Genomic DNA, 20575 nt, shown 5'->3' on the forward strand with positions numbered 1-20575 from the left:
GTTTTCTCAAGACAGTTCAGCACGTGGCCATGGCCTGTACATCAGTCTGACTCATCCTAAAATGCTCATTTTCTGTTAAATCAGCTATTCAGCTGGCAAACACAATCCTGATGAACAGCAAAAATTGCATTGCTGAGGCAACTCTTTCTTTAGGTTTATTTCTTGAACCATAACCTGGAAATCTCCTTTTTCCTCCTCACACAATGCTTCAGAAGAAATGTTTTTGGTGGCTGTTGTTCAGGGAATAGGATTTCTTCATTCTCCTCCTCTTCTTCCTCCCATCCTGGATAATTTCAACTTCTATTCAGCTTATTAAATGAGCATCTCAACTCACTACACTGGTAAAGCAGGTCACTTTCTAAAAGCACCCACCTAGCTATTTTTTCAATAGTGTTTGACTATTGAAATTTTAATTGGAGCAGAAGCCATAGTTAAAAAGCAGGCAGATCTTTTCTCCTCATACCCTCATTGATTTCTGTTGAAGCAAACAGATGAGCTTATATATAAATATGTATATATCCTTTTTTTTAATGAAAAGTGCTGGAATTCGCTAAAAAAGGTTAAAATTGAAATGAGTAATCTTCAGTGCATAATGGAATTGTTAATTTTAGCTCCTTGCGTAGGAGCTGTTATGACTTGAACAGCCGGCTCTAGCCTTCATTAGAGAAGAAGCAGGCAGTTTTGAGACAGGTGGAGCTGGATCAAGCTGTGAAAGTGACTTGCTTGAAACTGGTCATTAGTGTTAGAAACCTGGTCCTCTCCATTGCATCCTTCCCTTGCGCCGTGATCATTGCCGGTGTTACTTACTTCTCGTCTTTTCCAGGTTGACTAAGATGCGTCAAGCTCTCTGAAGGACCAGCATGGAGATTGGCACTCAGAACTGTTAATGGGGACATGGGACTCACGTCGCCGTTGATCATTTGTGTGGACTTAACCAGCAAAGCCCAACAGAAGACGCTAGAAAGGCAGTTGGAATTATAGCAGTTTTTCAGGTAAACGGCTTCTTTGGTGCAGCTGATCCCAGTGTAATTGTTGTTGTGAGCACTGTGTAAGCATGTAGATGAGCTGCAGGTTCATCTCATGAGGAGCTTGTGCATGCATGTGCATTTCTTGGTGAAAATCCTTATCAAATTAAGGGTTATTTAACAGACCAGTTAAAGGTCTTGCCATTCATCATGTTTTGAATTTTCATCAAAGTGGTTCAAGTTTCAGTTGTAACTGCAGAATAGCCAAAATCATCGGCCTTCTTGGGGAGAGCGGTGGGAGGAAGGAGAATCACAAATTAGCTCACAGTAAGGCAAGTCAAGCTTCAGGTTAGTTTCATATTCCATTCAGTTTGTTTATGAACCATCTAGCTTGATTTCTTGTTAAATTCACAGTCCTTCTCAAACAGGAAGATTATATAGGAAATTTTACTTGCTTACGGTGTGAAAACAAAGGCAAAAACTGGAAGAAGTGTTTATAATTCAGTATGTCTTAGCTTTTTCACTTAAAATATGGCTTAAAAAAAAAAAAGGTAAGTTATACTAGTGCTGTTGAACGTTTAATTTCAAACTGTAAGAAGAAAGATGGCAAAGTGTGGTTTTGCTTCCTAGCTGCTGTTTCACTGTTGAGAAGTGGCAATGTGTTGCAAAAGACCCTTCCTGAAATAATGTCTTATTTCAAATACAGTTGTTTTTCTTGAAGATGCTTCTTAAGCCAAATGGATGGGGAAAGAAAAGTTAAATTATTCATGAGTCTCATTTGACAAATGATCAGTGGGGGAGTCTTCAGGAGGGAGCTGGGGGCAGAGAAAGAGAGAGAAAATAATAGGCTTTAACTCTGAAAAGCCTTTAAAGCTTCTGTACAACAAGCCCATTGTAAGCTGATAGTAAATGCTGTTCAGTTAAGATTTCTTCATTAGAAGTACCTGCCAAGGGCTTTCTGTACAATTTTCCTAGTACTGAAGAGTGACATTGGTTTAGGGAAGAGGCTTAGGGTTTTAATAATGGAGCTGTTCGTTTGATCCCTGAAAATGTTGACTCTGAGAGCTTTATTGCCTAATTTAGAGTTCATACTTACCTTGAATTATTACCTCTTAAAAAAATAGATAAATATATATTTATAGTGGTAGTGAGCACCATGGCTTCTGCTAAGCATAAAACCCACAGCTGAATACAAAAAACAGTGTTGTTTTTATTTGTTTGTTTGGCTATTATCTTTCATTAAAAGGAAAAAAAAAAAGGAAAAAGAAAATTAGAAGAGGGGATCACCAAGATGCCAGAGACCTAGAATGGCTCTTTTTTGCCTGGTGCCACTGAGCTTTGTGGTAGAGTCCCTCACTGTCCCTGCCTGCACCTTGGCAGTCCTGGGGCTGAGCTGGGGAGTCACAGCACGTTACCTTAAATCTGCCCTCCACAAAGACTGTTTAGATCAAAGCTCTGCTTGTTTAACCTGGCATAATTCTGCTGTTACCCAATATTGTTGATTCTGTACATCTCTGCAACTGGGACATGCATAGTTTTCCACTCCTGAGCTGCACATTTAGGTTTGTTTATCAAAGGAACTGAAACTGGGAATTAAAAGAAAAAATAAATTTCACCCCCAATGTTTTTTGTGTATGTGTTTGTGTTGTGGTATCTTGACCTTTCAGGTCACCAAATCTTGTTATTTTAATTTCTGTCTGGAAGAATGTCTGAGCAAGGTAAATTGAACCAGGAGACAGCAGAGGAAGCTGCAAAAGAGCAGGAGACTGCCATCTCTGAAGCCAACCCAGATAACTGTGTTCTTAATAAATCTGAAAGCTCCGAAGTAGAGGAAGAGAAGCTCAGTGATTCCAAGACAGATCCGCAGGTAAGACAGGAATAGTGAATGGGCATAAATATCGATGTGTTACCATTGCTTTTCCATTTCTGTGAGTTCTTTCATTGCCTACACTTCCCCTATTTTTTCTTATAATTTTGAGACTGTTTCTATTTTTTCCTTTCTAAAATTTTGATTTATTACTGTATTTTGGGTTCTTTTATTTTGCTATAAAATAAATGCTGTTATTTGTTATACCTTTCAAGCTCTTTAGGCTGCTGTCCATGTTATTACTTTTTCTGAGAAGTTAATTTCTAGACATCTGTGTTAAAGCTTGGTGAGATATTTGACTGTTTTCCCTCTTTGGGGATTTAGAAAACTACCTTGATCTCATGAATTTACAGGTAATACTAATGAATAATTACTTAATGTGTGGTTTGGTTTGTAGGTGTTACTGCCAACAAAAAGTTGTTATGCAAAGCCTAAGAAGGTAATTTGATAAGAAGACTTTATCGGATGAGGGGTTTTTAATCCTTTTTGCTCAATCGAATATAAAAATAAAGGGGGAGACCACAATTTAAGAGGAATTTGGAGAGGGGGAGCATTTACTTAAGTATACCTTTTCTTACATTTTTATTATATGCGAAATTAGAGAACACTGTGTAGTGTTTTTTTCTTGTTTATACCTGTTTGTAAAATGAATGAAAATGAGCAGAGATGATTCTTGGTTTTCCCTGCTTTCCAAACTGGGTTTGGGGAAGTTGCTTTTGCAGTCAGCAACTGATTTAAAGCATCAGCTAGAAGTGATTTAGTCTATTTATTGGTAATGCTCTTGTCATGCCCACTGTCCCCTGAAGTGAAAACTGCTTCTCTTTCTTTTTTGCTATACCCAGAAACGAGGTGCAAATCAGCAGAAAAAGAGATCCAAGGTAGGGGTCCATCTCTGTCTGGAATTGCATGCCACAACAGTATGAAGAATTTCAGTTAAATGTCTGTCTACAACTGAAATGGCATTCTTTCATCACTTGTGTGGTTTGAGGTTTTTTGTTTGTGTTGTGGGTTTTTTCCTGCCCCCTACCCCATAGTCCTTTTACACAAAGGCAGAGAACTGCCTCCAGATAAAATGTGTCAGGCTTCCCTTTTTATCCATCATAATTTTATGCTGCTGGGCTTGCTGTGTCCTTGTGTTAGACAGCATGTGTGCTTCTATGCACCACTGGAGAAGGAAAAGGTTCACTCCTTTTGCTTTAGTAATTAATGTTTCTGTTGGAATTTTATTTTAATGGAATAATCTTGACATAAAGAAGCAGAAGTTGACTAGCTTCCTGAGGGGAAATGGGTGGGGGCAGGTGTGGGAAGGAGCTTCTAGAAACAAATAAAACCCTGAAAACCTTCTTTTAATTTTTCAAGTGCAGGTCCATAATACATGCACATTTTATTGTCCATGTTTCTTGGATATAATACTACTAGAAGAAGGGGAGGGACTCCCAAAACAAACAAAAAAATCCCACAAACCAAATCAAAAGGAGCCTTTGAGTTTATGTTAAATTACTTTCAGTATTGGACTATCTGTTCTTTGCAGTTACAATTTTTGGTGGAAGTGAGTGAACTGTAGCTGAAATGATAAAAGCAAAAAGAAACCTACCACCTTCCCTGTGTGGCAAATGTCGTGCTGCTTAGAATCCTTTTTTATCCATGTCCAAGGCAGATGCATTTTTGTGGACTGGGTGGGTGATAGTTATTTGGGGTATTTAGCAACAGCTGATGTGGGCAGCTTATGTGACGTGGGGTCAGTAGCAGTGCTTCCTGTTTTGTTTTCTCTCTCTCTTAATTCAGTCAGGAGCTAAGGGAAAACTCGTGCGGAGTCTTGCTGTGTGTGAAGAGTCATCCCCTCGCCCGGGAGCGGAAAACCTTCATGACAACCAGGTACACTTGCAATCATTGCTGTTAGCTGCATGGTTGACCTCCATCTTCAGTTGCATGATTGTGTTACTTAATCGGGCATTTAACAATGTCTTTCTTGGGGGAAAAATTACATCCGACAATGAACGTGTTTTTATGGAGTTATCTGGTTTAGCGTGAACTTTAATTTGAAATACTACTTTTGTACTATATCACAGGGTGTTGTTTGCTTTTTTTTCCAGACCCCCTGAAAATTTCAGCAAATGGAAAAGAATTCAAAAGAATTCAGATTTTAAAATTTAAAAAAATAGTAACAATCAAAAAGAATATTAATATGTTCTTTTCTCTAAGGCTATCTCTTTCAAGGCTGCACCAAATACAGTTACGAACATGCTCTGATTTGTGGTTCCTCTTAAGACTTCAGTTCATATCAGTGTCCCCCTTCACATAAAATTCAAAGGTCCTTCGCTCTCTAAAGTACCTTGGTAGAGCCAAGGATGCCTCCTACTGAGTGGCATTCATTTTTTAAACTCTTGGTGTAAATTATCCTATATCAAAATCGTGTATTTGAGTTTATCTGTACTAGTAGTGTTGTATTCCCATCAGCTGGTAGAGTTCTGTCCTCTGCACTCCTCACCTTGGACAATAACACTGGTGGCAGTCTTTGCAGACTAACTTCAAAAAGTACTCCAAAAAGCAAAAGTTAAGCCTCAACTACTCCTCTTTGCTTGCCTAGTGAGAGCAAGGCTTAAAAAAGCCCAACTAACTAAAACCCAAAATATGATGAACACTGCCTATAATTTATGAGATGTTTATGTGCAGTTGAAATGAGCCATCGAGAGAGCTTGAGCAAGTGGCTTCTTGTGAGCTTAGCACAAAAATAAAAAATGACATTTAAGTGTACTTTCTCACTGTTTCCTCTGTTGACTTGAAATGAAACAAATCTGTCTCTCCTCTTAGCTCATAAGTAAGGAGAGGTTTTTCTATTTTTTTAATTTTATTGAAAGACCAAAAACCAAGTTGTTTAGCAGCAGGACATTTACATGTTCTACTGCTCTACAATGATGCTTATGCAGTAGATGGGCAGGTTATTTTATCAGTTCTGTTGTAGGTAGACGCTTTCTGCTTGACTTGCATTACTCAAAATGCGTGGCTTTTGTTCCAATTTTGTTTGTATTTTCTATTGTTTAATGGAGAATGAAAAGGAGAACAATATAAAGAGATTGTATGAAGCATCGCTGGTAGTTTATAATGTACTGCACAGGACCGGTACTAAACTACAGAGAGACTGGCAGGTGTTGAGGCAAAATCCCTATCCTTAATCCAGGCAGAGGAGGGGTTCCTGTTATACACAGCCTTTGGTCTTGCCTGACTGACCAGCCTCAGCAAAGATTTCTTTGACCATCTTAAATATTTATGGGAGATGAAATGTCTCCCTTGACCCCAGCATGTTTTCTAAAGGAGCAATTGGCTTGGTGTAAATAATTAGATAGGAATTGCCCTTTTGCTCTTGCTGACCATTAACTAATGAATGTGGCTCAGCTTTGCCATGGAAAGCTGGACCTGCAGGCTCCTCCTTGGGCTGGCTGAAGGATACAGGAAGTTTTGTGCCAACCAAATTGTTTTGCTTTCACTTTAGAGAAGAAATAACTTATTTTTCATTTGGAATTATTTTTTCTTAATTTTTATTTTGTCTTAATGGTTTACAAACCACAGGGAATTAATTATCAGAGAATGTACGGTACCTTGCCAGAACTACTGAGTATGGATTGTACTGCAGACTTGATGTTTGTATTTATATTTGAATACTTGCCTTCATTTTCCTGTATAAGGAAAAAACTTGTTTACCTGTATTACTTGATCTTGAGTGCTTATCCAATGGTTCACTATGTCCTTACTTAAAAGAAATGTTGCCTTTAATGTTATACTATAGACCAAGAAGTGTATTATTGCAATTTGAAAATCTATTTTGTTGTTCACTCTACTTGTATCAATGTATTTATTAACATTGTATTTTATTATTGAGAAAAATCAATAAAAATCTAAGAAAATATACAGTAGCTTGCTTTCACGACTCTACAGCCCTTTTGTGTGTTTTTTCTAGTGCAAATACATCGGTATTATGTTACATGTAAAACAGTATTTACTATATGTTCATATATGTGCTTTTCTGTAAAGTCTGTCATTTTCATAAGAGCATTTTTAAGAACCACTGTTAAGTTTAGGATTAATATCCTGGGAACAATGTGGCCAGTTACATTTTTCTCCTGTTGAAAAGCTAGCAGCACAGTTGCTCTGCTCTGGGCAGTGCAGGGAATCAAGTTATCCTTTGGGGTCATTTGGCAATGGTTGATCCAAAGTTTGTTGTTTGAATGAGAAATCAGACTGCCATAAGAAGTGAAAGAAAGCAGGCACAGCATTAGTTCCCTGAGCACAACTGAGCAGGTTAGGAAACATCTTTCAATGTATCCTTACCTGAGATGACCAGGAATTCTCACTCTTGCCCTCTGTAGGCTCAGATTTTGGGTAACACTGTCAGACAAAACTAACAGGAGTAGGGATTAAGGGTGGTAGGTCAGGTTAAATTTTGGGTCCAGGTCTTTGTTTTTCTTTTACAATGCTTTTCATCTCAAGTCTTTTGTGCCACATTCAAACTTCACAAAAAGTCAATAATGATTAAGCTGAGAAGTTACCAATTTCTGTCTTACTGTGGCATGTTTATTTTGATACCTTGTTTTGTTAGGACCTTGTCTTACATGTCTTGTGATGGCTGATTTGTAGTTCTTTAAAGAATTCAGAAACCTAAAATTTGTAGTAATTACTGGAAGCATCTTTTGAATTGCTAATGGTTGCTTACACACCCCTTACTTTAAAGTTTTCTATTGATCTTTTGGTATGCTAGTATTCTTTGAAAAATAGTGAAGGAAGGGAATTTACTAGCATACAAGAAACTCCGGTTTTCTCCAGTATTGGTGAATTAGGTTTTCATTAACATGATGTCAAAAAATTACCAAGCATGCAGGACTCTCTTCTATTAAAGAAAACTGCTTTACCCAGGGAGTTTTGTGACAGCTTTCTTCAAATGTGCTTTTTTACACTACTTAAGCATATAGTATTTTCTGGGCCATTTTTTTTTCTTTAAAAGAATAAAACACAGAAGTATGCTTATTCAATTTTGTCCAGCCAGATTAGGATTTCTTGAAATACGAAAATCCTGCCATGGTAGCTTAAAAAGAAAACTATTTGGGTTTTGTTAAAACAAAGCCAGTATAAAATAATGTTGTGAGCAGGGAAAAACAAGTTCTTTAAAGAAAATTAGAAAATGCAACCCAGCTTGAGTTCTCAGTTCTTGCTAACTTTTTGAAGCTGAAGCATGTTTCAAAGGGACTCATAGTCTCTGAAATACTGAATTCTTGAGGGTAAAATTTGTGATGCTTTTTGGAAGTTCACTTACTACTACATCCTTGGAAAATCACAGGGCACATTTCCCCGCTTTTGCATATGTCTTTAAATATGAATTACCTGATAAGTTAGTAAGCCCTCTTGTATACCATGGAGTATAAAATTTGCTGGCACTATTCTACTATTAGAGCCAGAAAACTCCATTTAGCTGATACTACACTTACATATGTAAAACAGTTCATATCAACCTGCAGATTTTCTAGTGAAGGGAAATGAGTTTCATTTTTCAGATGTCTATCCATTGATCATCACTTAACAAATGTAATATTAAATTATAGAATTAATTAAGAAAGGCCATATGAAAAGTATTTCGTTATTCTGAAAAGTCTTAAGGGAGAATTACTGAAGTGTAGAATGATACAGTCCCCTTAATAGAGGTAGCCTAAATTTTATAACATTCAAAATATTAGAGAAGAAATACCTACTTACCACTAGAATTTGGCCTCTAAGATGTCATTATTCTCCTGGCTGCAAAGTACTGTTTTTCAAATAGGAAAGAAATGTATCTGGCTTCAACTTTTCTAGCTACACATAGTTTAATGCCAATATCTGCAGTTTGGAAGCCATGGGAAGCTTACTGAATCTGGCCCATAATTATCTATTTTTTTTCCTCAACAGGAATCAATCCAGCTACAGCTTTCAAGTTTTCCTAGTTTGCAAGAAGAAGATAAATCTAGTAAAGATGACTCCGAGAAAGAAAAAGAGAAGGATAAAAATAAAGATAAAAACAGTGAAAAAAGCAAGATCAGAATGTTATCAAAAGGTGAACTTAAAAATCTTTAAATTATTATAATTACCATTGTAGAAAGGATTCTATGTTTTTACAAGGATTTATTTCTTTATTTGTGTATATATACACAGCAGAAGTGTTTTCATACACTGAGAAAATTTGGAACCTGAAATGTGTATGCGTAAAAGTTATTTTCATACAAACATTAGGCTTTAAAAGTGAAGAAACTTTCCAAACTGAGGTCTTTTATTAGATGTTATTAGTTTTCTTTAATGTAAGATAGATCTTTTGAATGCTTAACCATGTTGGTATAAAACACATAAATATATAAATACATGTGTGATCATATACTAAGTGCATATAGTGTATAAGACGCTAATACACTTTTATCCAGATTAATGATAAAATATTGGCATGTAACTTGTGCAGTGTAGGCAGCAGAGAGTAATCCTCTTCACTATTGCTCCTCTCCCATGGAGAATATATCCTAAATGCTGTAAGGAAATTAATCCTTGACATTTAACCTGCATTGCAGTCTACTATTATCACCTACCAAGACTTCTTCAGGAAAGATGTTTATCTAAATTTGGTATTGCTTTTTAAAATCTTTTCATTAATCCATGGTACAAAGTTGCAGTGTAATCACTCAAAAATAATCATTGCCTACCTGGGTGTGGGTCTGCAGCTGGTGTGAATTGTCATTTGGCTTCAATGGAGCTCTCAGAGTTCACGCCAACTTGAGGATCTGTGTGTGCATTTGAGTCAGGAGATTACGCTGAAAAATTAATTCTGGCTACTGTCACGCATCCCTATTACCTGCCTACTCCCAGGTGTCATTGGATTTCAGTCTTTTAATGCAAATAGAGTTCCCACTGGCATGATTCCTCATTTGCTGAGTGTACAGCATTTATTAAGTGACGCAAAGAGACATTGATGAATAAAACTTCTTTTTCCTAATTTTAATTTTTTTTAATGGTTTAATGGAAGAACTTGGCAGGGTCTTGAATGGCCTTGAAGGTTTCCTGTGTTTTTCAAATGACCAGCAGTTTCTGTCAATGTTTAGTTTTGATGCTGTGTTCTCAGTGGAGTGGTACAGAGAAACCATGAATGTCCACCTGATGCTTCAGAAAATTGATCTTTCTTGGCTGAACTCCAAATGTACATTTTCTTTCAGAGCATATGTTTTCAGATTGTTGCTGGAAAATGGACTTTGATTTATAGCATAGTTAATCGGAACTGTTGAAATGAAGTAAATGAGTGGAGGCTGTTTGTTTTTATTTTTCAGATTGCAGTCAAGAATATACAGACTCAACAGGCATAGATTTGCATGAGTTTCTCATTAACACATTAAAGAATAACCCCAGGTAAGTATTTCCTGCATTAAAGCTGACATTCCTGAAATTGTAGCTGGCAGTCTTCGACTTCCCGTAACTGTACACTGTGTTTTATTTGTTCTGGAGATGGTTATGAGGGAAAATGTAAAGGAGGTAGGCTGTTAACTGAGAAAAATGCTATAAAAAGTCATCAACTTCTACTCCTCCATCCAGTCACCCATTGCTTAATTTCACTTTCAGTAACATCTGGTCTTTGTCCTTACCTTCTTGTATACAGCTCTCCATGGTGATTGCAATAATATATTATAACTATCGCAGTTGGAGATTTGTATATGAATATAAAGTAGCTTCCTTCTAGCAATGCTGCACACAATTAAAATCCTGTGCTCGTTGCCAGATTCTGCTCTCAGTATTCCCATAGTTTTCATTTGGAGCTACAAGCCCATCTCATCATTAAATTTGCCTCTAAACAGCCAAGGAGAGATCTGTAACATTTTTATACATTGTGATTTTCAATGTTCGTTTCACTTGGATCTGTTGAATAGGTACCATGTAATTCTGCAGTTATTCCTAGGAGAACTCTGAATAAATGGGTACCGAACAGCTTGCATATCCTCTTGTATAGATGATGGAAGGTCCTTCATCCTTTAGTTGCTTTATCTGTGCAAATTGAGAAAGTTCAAAAGAGCTAAGGGATGATGGGACTCTGTCAAGCTTAGAAATGTGTGGAAGTACGCTGCGGCAACTTCTGAATGTTTTTGACAAGGGAGGAGGGGAAAAAGGAACATCTGAGACCTTCCAATTAAAAACAGAGCATTTTTCCTGAGAAATACTCTGGCATTGCTTCCTGGGAGCCATGGTTCAAAGGTGGTGTTCTCCATTGTGTTCTCTAACTAAATTAGATGTGTCCAGCTTTCTTGCAGCAAGTCAATGCCTTGTGGAAGATACGTCTCAGGAAAAATGTTGAAAATTTCTGTGGGTAGCATAAATTTCTTCTTGTGAAAGATCTAGCTTAGCTGGAAATCTCATTTTCCATCAAAAAAGAGTGAAAAAGGACCAAAGCTATCCATAGCAGTGAGAGTCTTTCTAGGCAACACATTGATTGCAGCCTGTTGTGGCTGGAAGCACTTTCAGACCATAGCTGAGCTCATAGAAGAGTAGAATCTGTATGTCAGTGAAGACGCAGAAAAGCAGGCTGTAGTCTTTTGCAGATGATCCAGGGTAAAAAAAGCATGTTTCATTTTTAATCAAGATGACTGACAATGCTTGCAAAATGGCCTTACAAACATTGATATATGAATATTTTCCTATAAAATGTCTATTCATAGTTGATGGTACAAATCCTTGCATTTCTTTTTGACAGGGACAGAATGATACTCTTGAAAATGGAACAGGAAATTATTGATTTTATTAGTGACAACAAGTAAGTTGAGTTCCACACTTGGTTTATCAAGTCACATGCATGTGTGGCAGTGTGAGTTGCGTGAGGGATACACTCATATGGACCACAGTGCTCCTGAGGGCTGTTACTGGCACGCTGCAAGAGCAGGCTTCTGTTTTCTGCCACGTGGTGGGACTGCTTAAAATACAGTAGATGTAAATGAAAACCTTTTGCTTTTCATTGTGTTGTAATTGCACTGGCTCTGCTCATTTAGATCTAAAAGTATAATTAAAGCTTTTAGCGTAGAGAATAATCAACTATGTTATCTCTTGGCTTTTCCCTTGTGCTATGTTATTCTAATGCATTGGAAAATAGAACTGAGGTGGAGAGATTCTTGCTACTATGTGGTCTTTATAATAAAATATTCCTGCAGCTTTAAAAATAGAGAGAATAGCAGCAGAGGAAAAATTTATGCTGACGGGAAATAAGCATTTTGTCAGAAATAGAGGAGAAAAGGAGTGTTTGCCAAACTAGATCTTTCCAGAATTGCCCTGCATATGACCTTTGGGAGAAAGGCAGAAATCTGTTGCCAGTGTCTCAGCAAATCTGTAGGATTGGTTGTGCAGGGAGCATGAGTGCATGTGGGGGATTGTGGCACGAGTTCTTCCCAACATACAGAATACTGACTAGGTACCGTGAAGCGTGAGCTTTGTTTGTCCCAATGTTGCACACAGAAATGTGCTTATTAGAAATTCTAAAATTAATTCCTTTTTTTTTTTTTTCTTTCAGCCTTTCCGTAGTAAACTTTTATATGTAAACGTGTAACGGAGAAGTTTTCAGTGAGATTTCTGTCCCCTGAATTATCAAATGTATTGTTGTTTTCATTTGTTTATAGCTTAGAGGGAAATGTAATTATCAGTGCTATTTGTCTCCTTTGTTTCTAGTAATCACTATAAAAAGTTCCCTCAGATGTCGTCGTATCAGAGGATGCTAGTGCACAGAGTGGCAGCTTATTTCGGAATGGATCACAATGTGGATCAGACTGGAAAATCTGTAATTATCAACAAGACCAGCAATACAAGAATGTAAGTAACAACACTGTTGTGTTTTTCCTTGTTCCCTTTCTCAAGACAAGAGCTGGTTTGTACCATGACTGCACAGTGTAATTTTTTTTGTATTTTTTTAGATTTGTTTTTGCAGCAGGAGTGAGTGCTCTTTATTGTTTTCTAGGTTGGGAAGAGAGGACAGGGCTCTCACGGTGCAGTTATCTAAGGCTATAACAATACATAAGGAGAAGCCAACCTTATTGGTCCCCTTGCAAGAAAATTAGCACAGTATCTTGGAATGTTACTTTTCCTGATTCCTTAGTGCCACCACTTTGCTACAGAAATGAGCTTGTTGCTTTGCAAGTCACCTGATGCCATGCAGCTATGTCCTAAATAACCCAAACATCTTTGGAAGATTGCCTCTTTCCTTGTTCTGGCTCTGCCTGCTTCAAGAATCATTTTCCGCCCAGCCTGATTATTTAGGATTTGGTTCCCCTCCACCGCCTGCCACCATTCATTCCCTTTTCTTCTCCTTCCATCCTGGTTCCACTTTATTTTCCATTCAAAGCTCACTGTTTGACAACAGTGTTTCTGTGAAACACAAATTCCTTCTGATGATTCAAATGCATTGCAAAATTCTTGGCAGATAAAACCTGTGCTGGCATGAGTTCTGTGCTCCTCCATGAACCTGTGTAAAGCTAACCAAAACTTGATATGAGCTGCAGTAATGTGTCCATGCCTAAACACCATCACTTTTTCTGCCAAGTGCCACATGTGTATTAAACATAGCCTTCCTCTCCCTCTCTACCTATAAACTAATGAAGAGGAAGTAATTACAACTGGGTAATGAAATTTTGGTATCTGGTATTGCAACAGGAAAGCCCCATTTGAAAATTGTGTACTTCCTGTATTCAATTAGTAGGAGAAATATAAACATTTATTTCATTTATATATCCAGTAGTGAGGTGATTTATATATATCCAGTTGCAGAGAGTATTTTTTTAATGTTATTAGCTTCTCCTGTAGAAGGGTGGAAGGACTTGGGAATGGTGCTGTACAGGGCTGGGAGTTGAACTCAGTGATCCTCGTGAGTCCCTTCCAACTCAGTTTATTCTGTGGTTCTGTGACTACCTAATTTTGCAAGATCAATACACATTTGTATTTGCTATTCCACTGAGCCCTAAAAATCTTCCATGTGAATGTAGTAAATTTAAGATCATGGGCAATTTATTTTAGGTCCTTTTCCTGGGCTGTCCTTGAGATACTTGGACATCTGTGAAACAGCACTTGGGCACTAATGTTTTTAAAGGTTTGAATAAAGTGTGCACTAACAGTTTGATTTTCAGAAGTCAAGAGAATTACAGTAGCTCGATGAAACGCTCAGGCTGCAAAGGCTTAGCCTCAGGGTCTGATAATACCTGCCCCCTGCTAGGGCTGTCTTTGGTTATGAATAAGAAAAAGCTGAGTATGCAGCAATCTGGTGCTCAGTTTTGAGCTGAAAGCGAGTCCCCTCTAAATGAAACACAATCATGTTTGAATGCTCTTTAAGCATTCCTCTCTCTTATAGAGTCCTCCCTTTTCCCTTCACATCTGCATCACTGTTGTAGTGCACCGAGTGCTACGGACCTTTCCCTCACACCATTGCCTTCTCCTGGTTGACGTGATAATAGAATAATACTAGCGCATTAATATCTGTAAATGCCTTGCTCTGTTGCATGGCTTTCATCTCAGAGATGGGTAGCATGGAAGTGCTGTGGGAAACGCTTACACAGGGCTTCTGGAGAGGACACTGAAGCCTTCTTCAACAGTCAAAGCTTTATCTGAGTGCTCTGGTGAAGCTGTGGCTTCATGCATGGTGGGAGTGAGCAAGAAAGGCTATTTGCTAGGTATGAACTGCCATCCTTGCAAGCTCAGCAGGCAGGATGTTGTAGGGATATAATGGATCTAATGGCCCTTTCAGCTGTGGTCTTGCAAACTGGAGGTGAGGCCATTAAAAATTCCTGCCTAAATATTCCAGAAATAAACACAGGGCTTTGCCCCTCTTTTGACTGTAAGTACAGCTATTTTGTAAGCACCACACAGGCTGCAGATTTCTTCCCTCTTCAGTGATTTGGTGGTAGGTAACTGGATTATACGAAGCTCATATTGCCTTGTGGTGCTTCCAGTGTTATTTACATTATTTTGGTATTACCATAAAATAAAGCTTTTGTGAAGTGGCTGTTTCTTTTCATAACTGGAGGATATGGCATGTTTTTTTAAAATGTCCCTGTCTCTGACAGAAAACATTTGTTATTATCTAGCATGAATAAGGGCTGATGAGATTTTATTATCCACAGCAAATATTGTGTAAGTTCCACATCTGAAAGCGTCCAGTGTGATTTCATATGTTGTGCATTTCACTACTCTCAGAGGAGACAGTTTTGTGCAGTTCAAAATCAACACCGAATACTGGGAATGTGTTGACTCTATTAATTACTACTTGGACTTATGATGTGCTGTAAGACTGAGCCTTGATAGCTTTATGTGAATTTATGGAGAGGCCCCACAGACAGATGTTCTGAAGATTTGCATTTTGGCAATAAATTATCTCTTTATAGCATGTGGTTTCCAAACTACTTTAGCTACTACTGTGGAGAGAGAATATTTTTACATACTCAAGAATTCATAAATTCAGCACTGGCTGTGACTTCTGTGTACGTGTGCCTGTTTGAGAAGAGCATATGACTCTGCAGTGTCGCCTTGTGGGCTTGAATAAGCACCTTGTGCTTATTTTTTGGCTGAGTGAGGGTTCATGTCGTATCTCTGCTCCCGCTTGCAGGCGATGAGTTCTTCCCAGGCTCCAGGCGGTGAGGTGCATTTATCCTGTTCAGCAGAGACCTCCTGTGCTCGCTGCCTGCTTGGAAGTACAAGTGTCAAAAGAGTTAATGGTTTTGAGATGAAAGAGCTGGCTGGAAAACTCTGGTATCAATGTTCCCATACGGGTGCCTCGGAAAGGACTAGTGTGTGTCAATCAGGAGATAAGAATATGGTCGGGGTGTTTCCGTGCTTTCATCAATTGGCTGTCTTAGGACAACATGTATCCACTTTTATGTACCTATGCCTGTAAAGTACCTACTTCACGGAGGTTTGGAATATGAGAAAGAAAGTGTTTATGGAAGAAGTTGTAGCTGGACGGAGGGCTGTGACTTCTCTGTTTGTCTGTGCTGCTTTACATAGAGGGAAAAACGATGGTAAAAAATTCATTAGGATTTGAATCTCTGGCAGTGCAATCCTGCAGCTTTCATGAACTCTCAGTGAAGTCTCTCTTAAAAACACAGTCAGACAATAATGGCAATTTTTCAGTCTGAAGAGTATTTATAATGAAGAGCTTAATCTAAGAATCTAAGATGCCTTTTTTTTTTCTTTAATTTCATTGGAATATGAATGAGTTATGCTGTTTTCAAAGCTTTTTTTTTAAGAAATGAAATTTTAAAAGATACTAAGGCAGTCGAGGTCCTCACTGTTTGTTGACTTTAATACAGTTAAGTCTCTAGCTCTCATTAAAGAATAGTGGATTTTAAAAACAAATTTTCTTTTCATATGATTTTTGAAATTTAAAGTAGGTAAAAAAAGGAGAACAACTTCAAAAAAAAAAAATTAATGATGTCATGTCTTACAAAAGTCCTGCCTAACTAAATCATCCAGTTTTTGAAATCTTATTCTCAGCAGTATACATGAGAAAAATTGATTAGAGAATGAAGGAGGATTTTGCTGCTGTTATTTTGTTTTTATAGTCAAAGAGCTCAAATACTACTTAAAATGGGAAATATGCCTTGCTCAGTATGAAACTGCTCTAATACATACTAATGTATATTTGTCTGTCATCTGTGTCTGCCTGTCATCTATCTAAAGATACACAGAAGTGTATGGGGAACTTAAGACAGTGAAATACGATATAAAAAGAAGTTTGGAATTGAGGCAATATGTTAGTGCGCCCCTGTTTGGAGCCAAAAGATGTGTACGTGCCACCTTGTGTTCTGCGTATTCCTCACAATTCCTATCAAACAACTGGAAGTACTTCAGAGTTTTTTGCAGAACTGTTCATATGGTTAGATGGATCAGATTCATTCACTTGACTATCTGTAGATAGGTGGAGAAATGTAGGGGATATGTGTTTGGTGTGTTTGGTAAATTGAAAGGATTTTCATTTGGTTGAGATCATCAGCCATGTGACAAGCATGTCTGTATCACAGCCCACACATGCATTCATGTGCTTTTTTTATGTAAGTGTGAGTGGCAGGGCTCATCAGAACCGAGAAGGTAGGATGCTTAGGATATATAATGCTGTGTTTAGACATTTTCATACATTCTGAGGGTGTAGCATAGCTATTATGAATTTCATACCAGTTCTCACATCCTTGGTTCTATTTTATTTTTCAAGAGCGTTGTGAGTTATGATCCTTGTGATGCATGGGTTTTTTCCTACTCTGTTAATATTATACTGCCTCAGTTGGAAAGTGTTTTGGTGCCTTTGAGACGCTTCAAAAACTTGAGGCAATATTAAGCTGTTATGTGCGTTACAGGGGTTCCTTATAAGCTAGAAATGAACTGTATCAGCAGAAGGAGACACAATGTTCAAGTTGTACTTTGAATAACCTGCAAGGCTTTTGTAGTTTGGCATACAATCTGTGTTATTCTGCCTCCTCTGTGTACGAGTGGTTTGAATCAAAAGCAAAGAAGAAAAGTTCTCTTTGGGCTTCTGTTGTGTATTCACTGAGCGATCATGCTGTAGATAACATCTATGCTAGTCGAGGTGTGCTGTGACAATTTCACTATCTTCAGAGTCTGAACTTTTGTACAGGATCCTACAGGCATGTCAGTAAAATGGGATTCACTGAACATGGCAATTTCAATGAAGAATAGTTTCTAGAATTTTTTTTACCCTAGGCTGAAGTGCCAAGAAGACTTTCTTGAGATATCAAATGTTACAGCCTTTGGAGCATGCAGAAGAGTATGCCTTTCCCCTTGACTGAATAAGGTATTCAGTGTAAATGACTTTAATTTCTTTAAGCAGTTGTTTGCTGATGGGAAAGATGGGACATTTTAGCGATAGGGGAGTAGTGACAAATGTATACCTGAATGTGAATACCTTTTTTGTAAAATCTCAATCAAAGCAATTCAATGTTTGCCAGAGAATTTGAAGAACAGTTTTGTTACCCTCCCTGTTGTAAGCCAGAATAGTTATCTTGCAATTGGTTTGCTGCATGGTGTTAATCCATCTGCGTTCAAGCACCTTACGCTATTCTTAATTATCATATATGTACAGAGAGCAATGATCTCATGAGAGCAGAATTGCTTTATGAGCCACATGATGCATGAAAATGCACATGAACCCCCTTATTTCTGCTTTTATTATTTTCATTGGAGTCTGGCATTCTATTTTTTTCTTCAAGGGACTATGGAGTCAGAGGGCCTCTGTTTTCTGTTGTAGTTACCTCTTTTCCATCTTCTCTACAGAACAGTTGCTCCTTGGCTACTAAGAAATGAACAGAAACTGGAGATACCCAGACTTTCCCTCTGATTTACAATTGCTGTTGCTCAGTTGGTATTACAACATTTTCTGTTACAAATGGGTAGAGAAATAAAAGGGTGCATAGTGGATGTATGCAACTAAATGAAGAAACTGTATAACTGAGAAATAACATTGTAGTTGGCTGAGACATTTTGGTTTAAGATGAACTAATACATGATGCGACTAATAATTTAGTAAGAACATCAATAAAAGAATAATGTATAATAAAAACTATGAGGTTTTGTAGCTACATTGTAACATGTAGCATTTAAGTAACAGGTTACCTTACATTTTCATAGCTTTTAAGGTTTTTTTCATACAAAATAATCTGTTTATTTCAGTCTGGGATTAAATTAGGAACATGATTAGAAAAAAACTTAGTTTTTATTTTGTTAATGATGGTTGAATTAGGACAGCCTTTTATTTTCAGCAAGCATTCTGTCATTTTAGTCATATGCCTTTTTTACATGAAAGATACAGATGAAAAAACATAAATACTTAGTACACTTGGAGTTGAGTTTAATTTGACTCTTAAATACTGGCTTCATTCTTACTTCAGTGTAAGCTGTATACTGGACCCATAGAAATTACATATTCTGTAAATGAGATGTTAGGGTTAATGAACCAGTTCTAATAGCTCCCATATTAAATTTTCATCTAATGTGATTTATTAAAACTAAATTGTTTACAATGAAGGTGGACATGTGCTCTTTACAGCTGTTCTATACTGTGATGAAATACTAGTTAAGTGTTATTTAGAGGATATCTATGGTATTTCTTCTTCTATTTTTTTTTCTTTTTAATCACACCACTTAATAGTGTAAGTTTTATTAAACCTAGAAGGTTACTGTCACCTACTCTGTGTGGGTAGATGGAAGGTTGCCCAGGAAGAGAGTGCTGTGGAATAGCAAGTAGGTAATTTGGTTTAAGGAAGCTCTTTCTTGCATGAGTAATTAGTCCTTGTGCTCGTTCAAGCTGTAGTAAGAAAGTGCTCATTAATCAAGATGCTCTTTGGTCACTTATGCTTTCAAATCACTGGAGAGAGATCTGGAAATCTGAGATGGCCCCTGTGCTTTCCTCAGAGGTAACAGCGTATCTGTAGTAGGTGAAGTAATGCATTTATGTCTGAGCAATTCAGAAATAAGGTGTTGATATTTGAGCAAGTAAATGTTAGAGGTGGTTCAGAGTGGTTATATAATTGCCTTTTGCTCTTCTGTAGCCTGCCTCATTTTTAACGCAGGAAATAAGACTCAAAGAAATGTAAAAAGTATTGAATTTCAAGAAATCTTTGTCTATTGTTTCGGCTTGCTGCTTCCAGGGTAGCCTTGTGAGGCTGTCTCTGACAGTTTATTAAAAACAGGCCCTCTTCTTCGGGCCAGTGATTGTTCAGAGTATGACTTCTGATCCATGAGTCTTCCTGCTAGAGATGGCAAAAATGTTCGTGGCGCGAAGCAGAAGTCAGAACAAGAATTTGTTACGGTATTAATGTGTATACGTGAGGCATTTCAAGAGGACTGATAGTTTCTTTGTTAGCCTGATGGTTTTTGGTGAACCATCTTCAAATCTTCAGTAGTCTTCAAATCTTGAATTTGCTTCCTTTTTCTCTCTTGCTTCCTTGTTAATTTTTGAACTTCTGAAATAGAAAAGTGTAATTTTAAATAGATCACAGTAGTTATGCAACACTGTAATTTTCAGCCACTTACAGAATATGCCACATCCTTAAAAATCAGATATTAATGAATTCCGTAATAAACTGTGCTACCACTTTTGAGCCTCTATTAGCTGGAAATAAATTGGTACTGTGTAAGATGTTCAGTCTCAATAGACACCCTGAATATCAAGAATTAAATCCAGCTGGGGAGAGAGCAGCAGAGGCAGGTCCCTCAGTAAAGAAATAATCTTAGTTTGATCACAGGAGGACAGCAGAGCATTTTGAAGCTCCTAAAACAGTCCCTGCCTGAGAGAGGACATTGTGCTTCTGTCCCGTCTAACAGAAGAGCTGATGCTTGCATGTGCCCTTGGCCTGCAGGCTTCTCCTCTGTATTCAAAGCCCCTGTTCTGGCCAGAAAATACTGGGCAAAATATTGAAGTTTGTACTCAAGCAGATGTTCAGGGAGCCAGGAGGTGCTGTTTTTGCATCCATATCTTAAAACAGGATGGTTTTCTGGAAATAAGTTTTAGGAAAGCTTGTGGGGGTCATGAGTTGTGCAATGATACCTCAACATTAGATTGGGGTTTTTAAGTATTGTATCTTTTGAAATCCCTCAGAATCTGGCCCTCTGGTCCACAAGATACTTTGGCACGAAAGAGATTCCTGCAGCACCCTGACGGATGGGCAAAGGTGACATAATAAAGCCTCATAGTCACTGAAGGAGAAATGCTTCCATG

General features: G+C 37.7%; 1 protein-coding gene across 32 annotated transcripts in view; it reads left to right on the forward strand.

Annotated features, from left to right (window-relative positions):
• ARPP21 (cAMP regulated phosphoprotein 21) overlaps positions 1-20575 on the forward strand; it is a 142677-nt gene that overhangs the window by 36504 nt on the left and 85598 nt on the right. For 17 of the 32 annotated variants that reach the window (XM_017734672.1, XM_017734675.1, XM_017734692.1 and 14 more), the window contains exons 1-9: positions 739-992; positions 2633-2832; positions 3230-3271; positions 3675-3710; positions 4618-4707; positions 8764-8908; positions 10161-10239; positions 11573-11632; positions 12535-12675. In XM_017734672.1, coding sequence (XP_017590161.1) covers positions 2671-2832; positions 3230-3271; positions 3675-3710; positions 4618-4707; positions 8764-8908; positions 10161-10239; positions 11573-11632; positions 12535-12675 — 755 coding nt within the window. In that variant the 5' untranslated portion in view covers positions 739-992; positions 2633-2670. The other 15 variants (XM_017734674.1, XM_017734687.1, XM_017734695.1 and 12 more) reach the window with 6 other exon arrangements.

This window comes from Corvus brachyrhynchos, unplaced genomic scaffold, assembly GCF_000691975.1.
Source record: "Corvus brachyrhynchos isolate BGI_N302 unplaced genomic scaffold, ASM69197v1 scaffold94, whole genome shotgun sequence".
NCBI classification, from domain to species: Eukaryota; Metazoa; Chordata; class Aves; order Passeriformes; family Corvidae; genus Corvus; species Corvus brachyrhynchos.